The 15,987-nt window shown below is 36.3% G+C and overlaps 2 protein-coding genes across 4 annotated transcripts; one reads left to right on the plus strand and one right to left on the minus strand.

Annotated features, from left to right (window-relative positions):
• Nucleotides 1-145: 145 nt before the first annotated feature.
• LOC119070866 (endonuclease/exonuclease/phosphatase family domain-containing protein 1-like) lies at nt 146-14,757 on the plus strand. 3 transcript variants are annotated; one of them, XM_037175377.1, is made up of 7 exons: nt 146-403; nt 12,064-12,243; nt 12,502-12,683; nt 12,741-13,012; nt 13,079-13,301; nt 13,376-13,757; nt 13,821-14,679. In XM_037175377.1, exons 1-7 carry the CDS (start codon nt 395-397, stop codon nt 14,610-14,612), a joined length of 2,040 nt encoding a protein of 679 aa, XP_037031272.1. In that variant the 5' UTR covers nt 146-394; the 3' UTR covers nt 14,613-14,679. The 3 variants fall into 3 exon arrangements, with proteins under 3 accessions (XP_037031272.1, XP_037031273.1, XP_037031271.1); XM_037175378.1 differs by lacking the exon at nt 146-403 and adding an exon at nt 3,764-3,971; XM_037175376.1 differs by lacking the exon at nt 146-403 and adding an exon at nt 7,325-7,551 and having other exon boundaries at nt 13,821-14,757.
• Nucleotides 710-2,968, minus strand: LOC119070867 (mini-chromosome maintenance complex-binding protein). The gene is made up of 5 exons (XM_037175379.1): nt 2,651-2,968; nt 2,142-2,585; nt 1,493-2,028; nt 1,022-1,430; nt 710-953 (listed from the first exon to the last, which is right to left on the minus strand). Exons 1-5 carry the CDS (start codon nt 2,816-2,818, stop codon nt 750-752), a joined length of 1,761 nt encoding a protein of 586 aa, XP_037031274.1. The 5' UTR covers nt 2,819-2,968; the 3' UTR covers nt 710-749.
• Nucleotides 14,758-15,987: the final 1,230 nt, after the last annotated feature.

Below are 15,987 nucleotides of genomic sequence, written 5' to 3' on the forward strand. Positions count from 1 at the left end.
CGCTGCGAAATTTTGGGACAGGGTGGAATATCCTTGCGAATATTGAAGCATTGCTGTGCCAAGCGAGAACAGTGTGAAAGTGAGTTTTAGTTAGCTTTAGAGCATTGATGAGCTTTCACGAGCTTATATAAATTTTGCAGTGGAATTCCTAGGAAGTTTAAATAATTTCACGAATTACGATAAGAGGTCGTTCATAGATTACGTAAAGCAGGAAGGGCAGGGCCTGCGTGATGGTCCATACATTTTTTTTTGACATTCTCATACATCTTCCGTGATAGGAAGGTTCTCAAAAATCCCAATTTTTGCCATACGTAATTTATGAACGACTCTTAACCCAGTTATCGTCTCTGTTTCTACAGTGATAGCAAAAGTAAGGAGAAAAGCTTACTCAAAGATGTTGCATGTAAGTGTTCCTTTGTTTTGTGTCAGCTGGCTGGACAGACCAGATATTTATTACTCCGAATCATGAATCCATTAAACGACATGACATTTCTGGTCCTTTATAAACAACGAGGAGACGAATGAATGAAATTCAAGGATGGTCCATGTATGACACTCAGGTACCTTCTTTGCGCCTTCTCTCGACATCTGCGACATGAAAAGTCTGAGAGGCATTCATGTCAATGCTTCTGAAACGGGATGCTAACTTCAAGGACGTAAAAAAAATTCTTTCCTGGCTGCTTGAATACAGTAAGAAGAGTCAACGAAGGACTAGCACTAGAATTTATTGAGCCAGTACTTCCTTTACATTACAACACATTACGAGTCGGAATAGAAGCAATCCTTTTCCTACGCTCGGTCTCTAACGATTTAGCATGTTGCCACAGGTCACCAGTGAGACTAGTCTTTCCACGACATAAAGCAAGCATCCTCGATAACACAATCAATGAATGTAGATCTTCTGGCGTAGCACAATGTTCTCTTCGCATCTCGACGAAATCATTTTCGATCATCTGAAATTTGGAACAACGACAATATCATGAGAAATTCCTCAAATCTTATTGCACCACCGTTTACTAACCGTTAGTTCATCGGGATTCATGCTGAACTTGACGATTCGTAAGATGGTCAAGTATCGTCGTATCGAATCCAGTTTTGGCAGAAGGAAAAACTTTGCAGCTTCAAATGTTTCCTTGATCAAATCAATGTTTTCCTGTTGCGGCATCAATGGTACGTGACAGTTGGTGGGCAGCATACTTTTTCCTTCGCTCAACGTCAATACAGGCACGTTAACGTTCACTTCTACGTCGAAGAACTGGAAGTCACATTTGACCCTTTGATTGTTAATCAAATACGCTATGGACGATACGGCTTTCACGCCACTGGCCTCCAATTTGCCAGTCTGAAGTTGAGTTTCGTCTAACACTAAATTCGTATGAGGCGCAAGTTGCAGCAATCCGCTGGTTAATTTGTTGGAAGCGTAATCTTTCCTGAAACACGAAAGAATGATGATTCTTCGTTCTTTGCTGACCCAAAAGAAGTGAGCTCATACTTTGGTGAAAATTGCAGCAAATTCAAATTGTCAAGCGTCATTGGAAAGTAGTGGCTCGCAGGTAAAATCATCTCAATTATGTCGTACAACAGTTTCGTGTAAACCGGAAGTACCGGTGCTGGTATGTTACTTAAATTCAACGAAAACTGTCCCAAACATTCTAACTCCGATCGAACATAAACGGTTGATATCAAATGAGCCATCAAATACTCGGCGGCAACGACGTCACCAAGCAGACATTGCGTCAATAACAGTTGAATATCTTTGAAGAGCTCCACACATGTGTTGTCATCGAAGCCAGTGATCCCATCGAACGTTGTTTGCGGCAATAGTGGATTCAAGTGCGAAATCGGTTTAATCAGCACGGCATGGATACGCGGAATCAATGACGGCGGTGGATTGGCTGCCTGAACTTCCGTAATATCATCGAAATCGTTTAAGTCATGGTGCGTTCCATCTAGCACTGCATCAACTGACAGAAATCCAATCACATCGACTACTGAATTAAGGACAAGATTGTCAAAGTCGTTGTACATCTGGAAAAAGAAAATTTAGTCCTCTGACATGTGGGAAGGCAAGTACGTCACTCTTATCACTCTCCGAGAATCTCTTAGGAGCCATTCTTGGCAAAGTAATACTTCGTACGAACCTTGACAATGCACGCCTTGCTCGGACGATCGGCAATCGGTGAGTTTAGGAGGTATTCTCGTGATAATAACGACGGAGATTCTTTCACAGATGATCCATTCGATAAAGATCCTATCGCTTCGGACGGACTCTTTTTCTCCGACTCCATAGGCTCTTCATCTTCTAACGGACGTTTCAATGTGGTTGACCCAGCAACTCGTTCAGTTGAGATGTCTTTAATTGGACAGCTTTCTCGTTCTGCTTCCGATGCCCAATCATTCAGCCCAGGAATTGTAACGACAAACACCGATCGTCGCTCCCCGTGTGAATTTTGTGGACTATCCATGTCGACATTTTCGTTGGTATTCAACACGAAAGCGTCTCTATATCGACCGTTCTGTAACCGCACACTGTCACCACTGCCGACAGCATATTTTTCTAAATAAATTTCCGGGTCAAGCATATCCTGGAACCCATATGAATAGAACAGTGAGCACTTTGTCTTAATTCATTATGAATGGATTGCCATACCTGGACCATACCACGGAACCGTACCAGACTGTTATCCTTAAGATTCTGTATATTGACATGGTTTATTAACGGAATGTTTTTCAGATTTTCTTCAGAACTTAGAATTTCCAGAAATTCCGTTTCCTTTTCTAGAAAATCTTCTGGTGTCATGTTGACGGACATTTCCATTTTGTTATAAATAGGTAAACGTAAATGTTTAAACAGAATTACACTCACAGAACAGGATATAAATAAATTTGAATGTCAAGGTACTTTGTTTGACATCAAAATTAGCGGCAAACGAAATTTCGATTATCGAAGAAGAGCCAGTGGAGCCGTGCAAACCGAAGCCAAAGCTGTCAGTGTGTTTTGAATCATGTAAAAAGTGAATTACTTTCTAAAGTCAATGAACGTATAAATGAAAGTGGGTTGATCATTAGCCGGTTCTCCAAGGTGTCTTTGACATCCTTGACGTTATATTAGTATAGGTATCTTCCAAGCTAATTTTTTGACAGGCCGAATACAACCGAGCATCATCCAAAATGTTCGTAAATTCGTTGACGTTATGGCTCTGTGGATGCCCTCGGTTGTTTTCGGTTTGTCAATGATCTTAGAAGAGACCCATTGAAAATGGCTTCATTGGTACTGTACCTGTTACAGACGTCAAATATATCGATAATGACTTTAGAAATAAAAGACAAAGCTCTCTGATTAATGAAGGTTCTGAACCTTGTGATTAATGCCTTCTTTTAAGGCAAAAAAAAGATCAAAAACTGAGATCAAAATGACGTAATGCATCCTAACAGTATAGATGCTGATATGCATGTCTGTAAAAACTTACATTGCCAACTTAACTTGCGTAATTCGGACCTTCCCTATCCGTACACCTCTAACATCTTTTCCTAGTTAACCAAATAGATGGAAAAACTCACGCTTCGCTCTCGATACAAATTTGATCTAGAAACTAGATCATGTTGGTCTATAGATTGTTGAACCCAAGGCTATGTGTTATGTAACTGAAAAAATGTAAATGATGCCGTTGCACTGATTTGTTCAATGAGCAACCCTAGGAAAAGATTTCGAACAACGATTCGACAATTATCCAACCCTACAGCTTAGAAAATTCGATAACGTTTTCTTCTGACACTACACACACCAAACTCTCAAATGTCAACATCGTGATTTATATTAAAAAGCAAAAAAAAATGTAGTTATGTCCTGCTGTGGTCGAATTTAAACCAATTTAATGATTCGTTGTTGTTAATTATGTCGTTAGTTTCTAAATTTTGGCATTTCAATATCTTACGTGAAAATAATTATCTGTGCAAATCAAAAACGTAAGGTGAGTAGTGTATAATGCAATTAACGTGAATAAATTCGATTCACACAACTATACAATTTTTATCAATTCCTCGAATTTAATACCTTGTGTCACAATCTTTCATACGAATCGGGAACGTCATTTTTAATTCGTAAGAGTGAACGATTACGTTTACTTTATCGAACCACTCATTGAATCGTCTGAAATATTTTTTTTTCAAGACAAACACAAAAATGAATGGCATACCTGAATAGCTTTTGATGATTTGTTATTTATAACAAATCAAATGAGTTGATTATGGTTGATTGAATGGAAAGTTCGTTATTATTCCTTTCGTGTGTGTAATGTAAACAACTTCAGTAGAACCAAATTCTACAGATCAGATTAGCATTAAAATTAATTTTATTGGTCAACAGATCGGTTCAGATTTATCGCGGATGACATTATCCGATTTTAATTTTAATTAAACACTTGAAAATGTGTTCTACATTGATAAAACCTCTTGGTCTAAACAAAAACTGTTCGGTTTACATAAGCAAGTTTTGTTAAATCAGCAATTGCTGTCCCATTAGTTTTTTTATTTATTTAGGAACCCCAGAAACTCACGCATTTATTTCCCACTCAATCCGCATTGACCTAAATAACCAACACTAACATGTAAAATATAATGTCCTTTAATACATTAACAATTGTGTTGTTTTCATTTTGAAAACTGCCTTACTCCGGCCGATCGTTATCAAATTGTTACTGTCAACATTTTAATTGTGTCATCAGAAATTAGAAATTTTTTCTTCTCATTATTTTCCTGTGGCTCTGATCCACCTGCGACTTTTCGTTAGAAACTCTAAGCGAAATTTGAAAATCCCTCGATAGAGATAGATACATTTTTGAAAGGTTTTTATAAAAGTTTGGCGAATGTTGATCTTATAAGTGACAATCGACTTGTGATACAATCGTAGAATCTATTACTTCATTTGTATGAAATATCTCGCAGGACCTATTTTAGTGAAATTAATCGTGAAACTCTCAAGATTCTTAAAAATGCTAAAATTCAAGGGTTTAAATTCTTGAAAACACTCAAAAATTCAAACAAAAAAAACTGAAAATAGGCTCTGCTATAGCCACAGTAAGAGGTCATTGCTTATTCTTGTAGGTATTGTTGATAGTAAATGACTGCATTAGTTCGAGTTCTCAAGTTCAATAAAAATGTATTATGACATGGGGCAAGGGCAAAACTTGTCTTAAAAATTGTATTAAATTCATACAAATGAATGAAATATCGAAACATTTAACGAAACGAACTGATGCTACGTCCGAATGTACCGCAACCTGAAGATGATCTATACTCTTCGACAGCAAACATTGCTTTAATTCATTTGATCTAAGTAAATATTTTCAACAGATTGATAGAAAATCTGTTACTTCATTAGTCGCAACATGAGTTTCGCCGAATAAAAGTCTATGTTAGACGGAGCCGGCCCTTTGCTGTCCTTAGAACAGAAATATTGTTTTACACTTGCCAAACCATGAAAGCACTGAATATCACGCGTCAAAAGTTATCGGAAACCACACTTTTTTAGTTCTCTCTCAGCAGACCTTGGAAACAGGTCTAGGGATTCAGACGATGTTTTGCTTAATGGTGGAGTTTGTTTATGTTATTCCTCAATGAGAGAAATTTGATACGAAGGCGGAGCTTACTCTCCGTATCAACGAGTAGTGTGATGCACATCGAACGATCAACTCGTTCGCCTTTGTATCGCGTATTTTCGGTTTCGTCTTTATTCTTATTCTTCTTCTAAACTTTAACCTTGAACAATGTGTAACAATGTGATAGAAATGCTTTGTATTTGGTTTTGTTGTTTGTGTATTTCATGGTGTGACGAGTATAAAATTTTGTGCATGACAGGATTGAAACCTCTCAATCATTGTATGTGTGTGAATTCGTATCCCACGAGAATTATTTTTGCATACGTATGTATGTTTCGTCGAGAAGAGATCGAGCAAAAATTATTCTCTCGGTGTACGAATTCACACGTATACTGTAATTTCGTGGTTTCAATCCAAGTGATGCAAATAGCTATTGTTTTAAAATTACTATTGTTTGGTAACCTCTATTCAAAAAGAACGAACCACGTTTGACCAGCTATTTATTCCACTTGTCGATGTAATCATGTTCACTTAAGTCCATGTAAGGAATTTGTTGTTATTCCGTCCAGCCTTTGCTTTATCCTTCAAATACCTTTTTCACAGCAATTTCATAAATTGAGCGGTGATTAATGTAAAATGCTTCCGTCAAGGTCATTGAAAATCTTTTCTGTATACATCTGTCGATCCACTCGAAATGCTGACCAATATTTCCGAAAAAAATGTTACCATTTCGCTTCGTCAGTAAATTTTCTTATCAGACAAAGCAACTTGAAGATAGGGTGTAAAATTGAATTTTTCTTTGGGAAAGCAAATTTATTTTGAACAAAACGATGAATCGTTTAATGAAAGGCTTTCAATCGATATGACTGTTAAGTGCAATTATTTTTTTTTTAAATACCAAACAAGTGCATCCAATTTACTTCATCGCGATCGGAAAACCAAACCGCAAGTACTTCTAATCTATTTATCAAGTGACTATAAGTTACTACAAAGTATATACACCACCTACACTTTCAACCTTTTAGAAGATAGCATTGTTCGTACTACAAAGAAAATAATTAATCATTTATATCGATAACCTCTACTACTCGACTGAACAACATACGTATCGACAGACATTAGTTTCACCGAACGTAAACAGTCTTCAAATGTTATAGCGTCGCGCCGTATCGTTATATTTATTGGATGGAAAATACTGTTTGATATTTTCTGAGTGAAAAGAAATGTTTTTTTTTTTCGGGATTGCATGTTTGATTGAACCGCAAAGTAGTTTAGGAAAGAAAAAAAATTGAGAAAAAGAATTTTGATTGCAATATTCTTAGCACGTACACGATAAGTGGGTGGAAAATTATCGGTTCTTACATAAATTGGCAAAACTAAATTTAGTTCATTTTACAATAATTCGATGTGTATAGTGTTGTGTGATTAGTGGCACTAGAGAGAGAAAAAAATATAAAAATAAATTTTTATCTGACGGCAACTTGTGTGTCCGTGAAAATAAATATAATTTCCAGCAATTATTATTGGTAGATAACACGAACTTCACCAACACCCTGTGCTTATTTTATACTGAAGTGATAAAAACGAATATGTATGGAAAAGAGGCTGATTATTTGTACGAAAATAGACAAGCAATCAATTGATTGTAGTTGCTTTTACACACTTGCCTGCGAATGATTAGCATAGTTTTTTTAGTTGCGCTTGTTCGATCATTCTTTTCTACACTTTCAATTGCCCGTCTCTTTAATTAAATTAAATTTGTAAATTTATTCTACTACATTAACCTGTTGTTCATTGACAATTTACTGTCATGATCAAGTTCAATTAGCTGGTGCTATTATTGTTTCGTTGCGAAAGTGATAAAAAAAAAATTGAAATTTTGTTGTTGCTTTATTTTTTGATAACGACAATGAATTTAACAAAGTGCATCAAAGGCAATGATATCAATCGGAAGGTAAATACAATGTATTTTTATCTAATTATATTGGAAATCGCTTCTCTAATCTAATTTTCGCATCGACGACCTTACAAGTTTTTTTTTTTTTTTTTGGAAGGGAGTCAGTTGATGAATAAAACAAAATGACAATGGAGTGCCATTCTTTGATTCGTTTTGATTAGCCACTTATAGTGAAATTTTTTGTGTCACTGTGTGTATCATCGGTTAAACAAGTGGCACTTGTAAAAAAGAAAAAATCTTTGGCAATCGATCACACATCACATGTAGAGTATAAATTAAAAAAAAACCATCATTAGGTGCTACATAATGTACGTTCAGAACGCGTCGGAATGTTATTTATCTACAATGAAATATTTAACTATCATAAGTTGTGAGTGCAAGTGTACAATATTTCAAGTTTTTCCTCTCTTTCTTGTTAATAATAAATTTGTGCAAATTGATTGTATGCAATACACCCAGCATGTTTAATACAATCATACTGTTGTTGTTGTTGAAGACGATAACATTATAAACCAGTTCCTTATGTAATGAATAAATAATTACAGTACAATACTCATCACCATCATCATGTATTATACATGCAATCAATTAAGTGACTTTCGGTTTTATTACAACCGTTTCTGAAAGGATAGTCATCGCTAGACGAGATACTTTGAACGACCTTGTGATCTTTAGATTTTTATTTAAAGAAAGAAAAAATCAGTCGCTGTAATAGGTCGTATGGGTATTGCCTTTTACGTGTTACAGCAGTGTGAATGTCGTTTTGCTCATATGAAATGTGCATTTACATTGTTTAATCACGTGAAGAACAGTACGTCCGTACGTGTGCTTTTGTTTTAAATAGTGGGAACATAGTCCTCCCCAACAGGTCGGGTAAATGTCCACATCCATATTTTCCTCGGTCTTCCTCCCGGTCTTGTTCCATCCACTCTATAAAAGCGAATTTCTTTGGCCACAGATGACATCTTTTATGAATCATGATGATCACACCAGTTTGCCCATTTCAGTCTTGTTGACTTAATCACGCTGACTATATTGTCGTTACGCCAACGCACTTCAAGAATGAGTGGTACTATAAATAGGTACCGAAACTTGACAGTGTGTAACAAAACTGTAAAACACTGTAAAAACAAAAATTTGGAGTGTAACGACTCTTTGTCAAAAACTTTCCTTGATTTCTGCATTTGTTCTAACTGACCACGTACTCTGACTGGCCCATTCGAAACACTTCAGAAAGGTTTAAGTACAGACATATGTAACAACGGACGTGACTACTATCTTAATTCATTAAGTAAATGTTCTATTGTCTGGTGAGGACTCCTAAATTAGCAGCTGGGATCGTTGATGTGATCCCACTTGTAAAGAACTGTGTTGCATTCCACACATTTACTTTGTCTCATCGTGAACAGGCTAAAATTGCCCCCTACTTTATTAGGTAAATTCATTGAGTTTTTGCGTACTGTTGGTTTATGATCTGAATTCATCCGAGATCTGTTTGTACTATCATTGCATTCAGCGTTCGAATCAAAGTTTAATTCGTAGAGCTGATTGGATGTTATCATTAATGCTATCCTCAGTCTTACTCGAGGGACATAACAGAAACACATAACAAATTTCCTGAGTATTATAACTCTAATCCGTAATTCAACTCCTGTTGGGAAAGTCTTATTTTAATATCTTCCGTTAGTGTACCAAATAGACAGACTATCATAAGCTTCCAAAACATTTTCGATTCGATTAAGAGTGATATTGGATAAAACTCGATAAAACAAAAGACTAAAAGCACTGGTGGTATAGGTGAACTACTATTAGCTAAAAAAAACAATTTCTTGACTCATCATGCTGACTGTTAGTCGATCAATGTTTACTAAATAAATTAGCGCAATATTTTACTTTACGACAATTTACACACAACTTTTATAATATTCATCGGTGTGGCAACGTTTTCTACACTCTAACTCATAAAATATTTACTGGCGTGTGTGTATCGTAACGTCGTGAACTGAATGAGCAAGTGATATCCATATATCCATATACATCTAACATGAAATCATAATAATTGTCATTTTTTTCGTTTCTAATTTCCGTGTAATTACAATTTCCTGTAACTTTTGTTGTTGTTGTTAAAGAAAACATTTTGTTGCGACCTAAACGCTTGAAGTGAATATAGAAGCTTTTGTGCATGTCCAACAAAAGTTTAATTTCCAATTTTTATAAAAATTGGATGAAAATGTGTCGAATATTTTCGAAACTTTTTCAGACGAAGAAAAAAAAATCATTTTTTTTTCGACGAATTAAAGAGTATATTATTGTCTGACATGTGTCTTATCTATGTAATAAAATAATATTGATTGAATTTTATCGTTCACCGAATTAGTTTCCCTTTGTTTGTGTATGAGTGTAGAGTAGGTTAACAATTTTCTATTATTTTTGTTTGTTCTTTTTTTCGGAAAGTGAATGAGACATTAAAAACACTAAGGGATTTGATTGAATAACCTGTAATCATTCTCCGGTAAAAAATATCGATTGATGAAAAACAGTTCACAGTACACAGTTCACGACAACGTCGTTTCAAAGTCCAATTACATGCTATCATCACACCGTTTGTTAACACTTATGAGTTGTTTCTAAGCATATTTGAAAATGAAAAAAGTCTTGTAAAAAGATTTATCAAATTATCAGTTTTGGAATTTACAGGAAGTGTATTTTCATCGAAAATGAAGTTAGTTTCGTCGAAAATGACCGAATTTGTTTTTGTTTGAGGGATTGTTCATATAGCGTTGAATACGAAAAGGGGGACGGATGCTACAGTTTCGGCACACATCAAAATTAAATTGACCTACACACACCGGAAGATCGTTTCAAAAGTATCTTCATTCTTCATCTCGTCTTTAATTCATCTCATCTTTTGTTCATCGTCTCTCTCCTTCATCTAATCTCTTCTCGTCTGTTTCCCTTTAATTAAGCATTTCTTTCGTTATTTCGTATTTCGAATGAGGAGTGCAACTTGAGAAAATCCTTTTGTGTCATTCTTCCTCATTTGCAGTTCACTCAAAAGATCCCTGAGATACCAATATTTTTTGTCATGAGACAATTTCACGGTGGTGTGATATGGGGAACGGCTAGTTATCTAGGAAGCACAGAAGCTAGAAAAATACGACCAAAATTTTTGTTTATGAATCCAGGATCCACGAAAACATTTTCGAAGATAAGAAAGCCTTAGGACACTGGAATTACTACCAAAATCGCCGTCCCTACATCACCAATTCCCAAATTACTTGGATTTGCCCCATGTCTTATCAAATTTCGGCCTGACACTCTAGATCATATTTCTGGGGAAGTTATCGAGGTAGGAAGAATTTGAGCCGAAATTTGGCGGACAAACATTTTCCAGAAAAGTGATTGGATGAGGTAGAAAGGGAAATCGCATTCTGCGTAAATCAAAAGCAATGTAGATATGCGGGACACAATTTTATCTAGTTGTTACCCCTTCGTTATATGGTTACAGGGTAAAGTGTACGAGGAAAAGTTGTTTTTCGTTATTGAACAGCGTTCTTACATTAAAAAATTACAAAAGAAAAAAACTTTCTTTACGTAAATGATAGTAAATTATAGATTTTAAACAATCGTTTCGCTTGAAAAGTCAAAACTTCACGTTACAGGGCGTGCAACCATGAGATAGGTACATCAAAATACTTTTTAACTTCCATAATTTATGGGTTAAGGTTAAAGTGTCATGTAATTGATGTCTGATTCTCAACTTTGTTATTAAGAGTTAATTTAAATGAGTCGTGTTTGAATTTGAATAAAAAAAAAATCCGAATCTTGTAGGTCTCTCATACTAATTAAAAAGCTCGAATTGAAATGTCGTAAATGGAGCATATTTTCGTGACGTTACATTGAATGTTTTATGAGGCCATCATTTTTGCCATAACAGTTCCGATAAATATAAACAAGTCACAGAACATTTACTATTCAATTTTATTGATAAATTAAAACTACCTTGGATGTTAAATGCATTTTTGCTGTAGCTGCAGTAAAACCAGAAATCAGCAACTTTCAGAAATAGATATATATTGATCAGTTATTGACAACAATGATGAAAACAACCTCTATCTAGGCGGTCAAAATGCACTCTTATATTAAAAACTTCTCGATGATACCTTAGATAAATGATGTGACACTCCGTTTGTAAAAATTGATTTTTCTGATAATAAATTCTAATGGATTCTCTATTGCATTTTGAGTCTCTCATAAGTGCACGGTTTGAAATCCAATGCCACCTGATACCCGATTGTTCTTCGACCGATGAAAGAAAGGATTTTCGTGCCAGACAACTTCATTTTTTTTTGAGTGGCAGGTCAACAAAACTTTATTTTTAATTTTATGGACCAATGGCCTCATTAGTAACAATATGCCATACATAAGTTTCAAACCTTGGCCCTGTAAAAGAAACCAGCCGTGGGATATTGAAAGCCTCAATTAAAATCGTTTTTATTCTAATTTCAGATGGGTCAGTCAACGAGTGTAAATACCATCAATTACACACCTGCGTCCAGTCGTCGGCGAAGTTTTCTATCACCATTTTCCCGAAGGAAGAAACATAAAAGTCCATTGAGCGCAACGTTTCAAGCTCCATGTTCCAGTAACTTTGAAGCTTTAAATATAAATGCGGCAACTGTTGAACAGGTGAGTGAATACATGAGAACTCAATGAATTCAATTAGCAAGGGAAGCATGATAATGTAGTGTTGCTCCCTTTATACCCAAAGAGGAAACCATTCAGGAGTAGTTTTACAGCCTATTTTTTATTGTAACCTATGGAAGTCAATGAAAATGGCAGAGAGCATGACCAAGGAAATCTCTAGTTAGACGAAACGAAAAATGGTCTACGTCAGCGACATTGTGCTGTTGTTGGAAATTTATTTTATTTTTTTTGCATTTACAGTTTATGACATTACCGGGAATTGATCGACGCATCGCTCAAAGTATTGTCGATCATCGAGCCGCCATTGGAGGACGTTTTCAACGCACTGACGACCTGGCTCTTGTGTCTGGAATAGGCGCCGAAAGACTTGAACAAATTCGTCCAGAAATATGTATTAAAAGGAGCACACGATCAAATCAAGGGTACGCCTTGCATTGAATAGTGAAATACGACGAATCAATTCGAACATTCCCTTCTAGATCTTCAATGAGCTCACGAACACCGTCGCTAGACTCATTATTCTCCGATCCCAATTTGGGCCAACCGCAGAAACTAATCTTAAATGTAAATACAAGCAGTGTCTTTCAACTACAACAAATCAATGGAATGAACCAAGAAATAGCCGCAAATTTGGTTGACTATCGAAATAGGAAAGGTCCGTTCAAATCTTTGGATGATTTGATTAAAGTGAAAGGATTATCACAAATGCGACTGGGAGCGTTACGGTCCTCCTTATGTGTAAATAATGATGGTAATTGAATCAGTGCGCGCATCAAGTGAGATTATTTGAAGTAATTTTTCGATTTCTTTTAAATAGAAATTCCAAAAACACCAAAATTCAGCCATGCCTCGTCCGTGACGAATGGTCCCACCTCAACGCCGGTGAGAAGCGTTTACAATTCAGGTCATCGAAAGTCTCTGTCCGTACCGATTAAAATGAACTTAGGAATGACGAATGGATTTGCAAATGTCCCGGTTGATGATATTTTCGATCTACTGGGTGCCTATTCGCATCGACCAATCGTAGAAGATAGTTACAAGTGAGTACATCAAATGAACTATAGGAAATTGACCGCAAATGTTTCACGTGAAAATGTTTTTCGTTCGTAAACAGTTACATCCGTAATGGTCACAACACTCTCCGGATAGCGTCGTGGAATCTAGACAAATTTACGTTTGAAAAGTCATCAAATCCGGGCGTCAAAGAAGTCATTTGTCGTACAATTTTGGAGAACAAATTTTCTGTCATATGTGTACAGGAAGTTATGGAACCGTCCGCACTGCACAATATTTGTAAAGAACTAAATCAACCATCGCTGAGGCGAGTGATCGAGTGGAAAGACAATACAAACAACTGGAAGTATGTAGCGAATTCGACGTGCATTGATAGCAACGACATTAATGGTCTGGGTTTCATTTATAACGCCGACCGATGTGATCTCGAGCAAGACGAGTGTTTTGAAATTTCATTGGCTAATTGCGCAGACGTAGAAGATGTAAGTGCACGGTTTCGTATAATGACCACACTTGATTCTTAACTGTTCTTTGTTCTTCGACAGTGTCCGGTTCAGCCCAGTGCATTTATCGCAGCGTTCGGTATGGATGATTGGACCTGTTACATACTGAATACCTATCTGCGATTCTTCGACTTGCGACAAATCGACAAAATTATCAAGTCCGTCGAAACGAGCCTACAGACGCAGAAGATATCAATTTCGGATATATTTTTCGTTGCCGGTGATTTCTCGTCGACCACCTATGAGCCCGATCCGATAAAACATTTTAAAACAATTGACAAAACACCCAGCAGGCAACCGGTCAACATTGACCTGGATGACATTGGCTTTTATCGTGTCGTCGATTCGTATTCCACATCGTTCAGTCGCGATTTGCCGTTGAACAAATTAGACATAATCAGTTCCTGTAATATTTTGTGTCGCGACAAGATGCCCGTTCGGAATGCGTTTCGCAAAGCTCTGTACAAAACCAAATCGCCGTTAAGCATACACAATTTGAATCAAGTGCCTTCCGGTAAAAGTGATAAACTCTGTGGATATTATGGTGTAGTGCGGCAAGGCATGTGTCACATGGCGATACCGAGAGGTTGGACATGGGGCGGTCCGGTCTCCGAACACTGTCCGGTATGGGTTGAGACATACAAGCGAAAAAATCGAATAGCATCGACGCTGCATCAATCGTTGGACAATGACAAAGAAGACGAACAGTCGTCGGTTGATCAGCAAATTGTGCGCAGGAATTCCTTTAATTCAAATATGTCTTATAAACGGTTAAATGGTCATGGGAATGTGAGTGGTTTGAATGAAAGTTCGGATTCCGTGTTCGAGAAATAGGTTTTTTTTTCTGTTTGTTTAAAGTTAAAAAAATGAAAAAAATATAAAAGTTGTTAAATGAAATGAATATTCAAGTTTTATGTTATGTATATTAGGTCCAGAGAAGTTTTTGATAACAATTAAATCAATAGTTGAAAAATGAGAACGTTTCCGCGTTGTTTTTCAATCGTTGAACCGACTTTAAAATAAATGGAAAACCGAAATGACTCAACAAATCGCTAGACTAGGAGTGGACACATCCAGAAAATATTTTTATTTTTTTCTCGCCCTACATTTCCTTGTTCTTAAGATCACTAAGAACAGCTTTCACCGCAGTTTTTCGGTTTTGATTTTTCGCAACCAGCAGATGATCAAGAAAAAAAGTTCAGACGCTTTTTGTCAACTTTAAACAACTAGAAGTGATGTGTTCTCGCACATCTAATAAAATCGCGATTTGCGTGGCCTCTCCAAAGTTTATGGCCTTGCTAAAAATCTCCCGATGTATTTCTTTTAACATTTTCCTTTATTCTCACCTCATATCATCAGTGTGAGACATCTCATAATTTGGGAAGTGGATAGTGTATATGGCTGTATTTCAATGTAGAAATCGTTATGAATGTCTGTAAATGATTGGTAGTGTGTTTGTGGACATGTAATTTGAAATGAAAAATTGGTGCCAGGACGGGAGACGAACCCGCAATCTTCACCTTTCCGGGGCGATACTCTTACCACTTGAGCTACAAAAAGGTACAAAAAGGTACAAAAAGATTTTTTTTCCATTTTTTTTACATTTTCTTGAAGAATTCGGAAAATAAAAGGACCCGTGTTTTTGTCTTTCTTGATTCGAGCAATAGTACCCTCTATAGGGCACTTTATACTTCCCATGTAAATGACGATTACAACAACAATTTGTATGGCGGGTGTGATCGGGTGTGAAAATTTTTTCAACTTCAACCAGTGATAATTTTTCGAATTTTGATTTTTTCGAGAAAAGAAAAAACACGGGTCTCTTTATTTTCCGAGTTCTTCAAGAAAATCAACTAAAAAGTATATGCGGTACCTCCCTTATTAGCACAATTCTTCATATCGACAGAAACCAAGAGCGGAGCGAGCGAAAAATTTTATGAATGAAGCCCTACGGATGTACTTATTAAGGAAAATAGCGCGAGCAGAGCGAGCGAAAAAAAACTAAGCGAACTAAAATTTTCGTTTGGTCGCTATTACAGTTCTATGACAAGTCTTTTTTTCTATTTTCCTACAAAAGATCTTGATTCGCTTCGCTTTTATAATCTAATTCATTTTTTAAATTCCTGATTCCTGTTCGTTCCTCACTCATTTCACTATTTTTATGATTTTCTAGTTTTTCAATGAAATCTCGATTGCAGGGTGGGATTTT

Source organism: Bradysia coprophila (genome assembly GCF_014529535.1).
Source record: "Bradysia coprophila strain Holo2 chromosome IV unlocalized genomic scaffold, BU_Bcop_v1 contig_106, whole genome shotgun sequence".
Lineage (NCBI taxonomy): Eukaryota > Metazoa > Arthropoda > Insecta > Diptera > Sciaridae > Bradysia > Bradysia coprophila.

Bases quoted from the DNA above. Each gene is read 5' to 3' on its own strand.
- LOC119070867 (XM_037175379.1), bottom strand. From the start codon at position 2,818: ATGGAAATGTCCGTCAACATGACACCAGAAGATTTTCTAGAAAAGGAA. The intron at 2,029-2,141 runs GTTCGTACGAAG...TTCTTTTTCCAG, and splicing joins GCAAGGCGTGCATTGTCAAG to ATGTACAACGACTTTGACAA. The intron at 1,431-1,492 runs GTATGAGCTCAC...TTCGTGTTTCAG, and splicing joins TTGCTGCAATTTTCACCAAA to GAAAGATTACGCTTCCAACA.
- LOC119070866 (XM_037175376.1), top strand. From the start codon at position 7,507: ATGAATTTAACAAAGTGCATCAAAGGCAATGATATCAATCGGAAG. The intron at 7,552-12,063 runs GTAAATACAATG...TTCTAATTTCAG, and splicing joins GCAATGATATCAATCGGAAG to ATGGGTCAGTCAACGAGTGT. The intron at 13,013-13,078 runs GTAATTGAATCA...TCTTTTAAATAG, and splicing joins CTTATGTGTAAATAATGATG to AAATTCCAAAAACACCAAAA.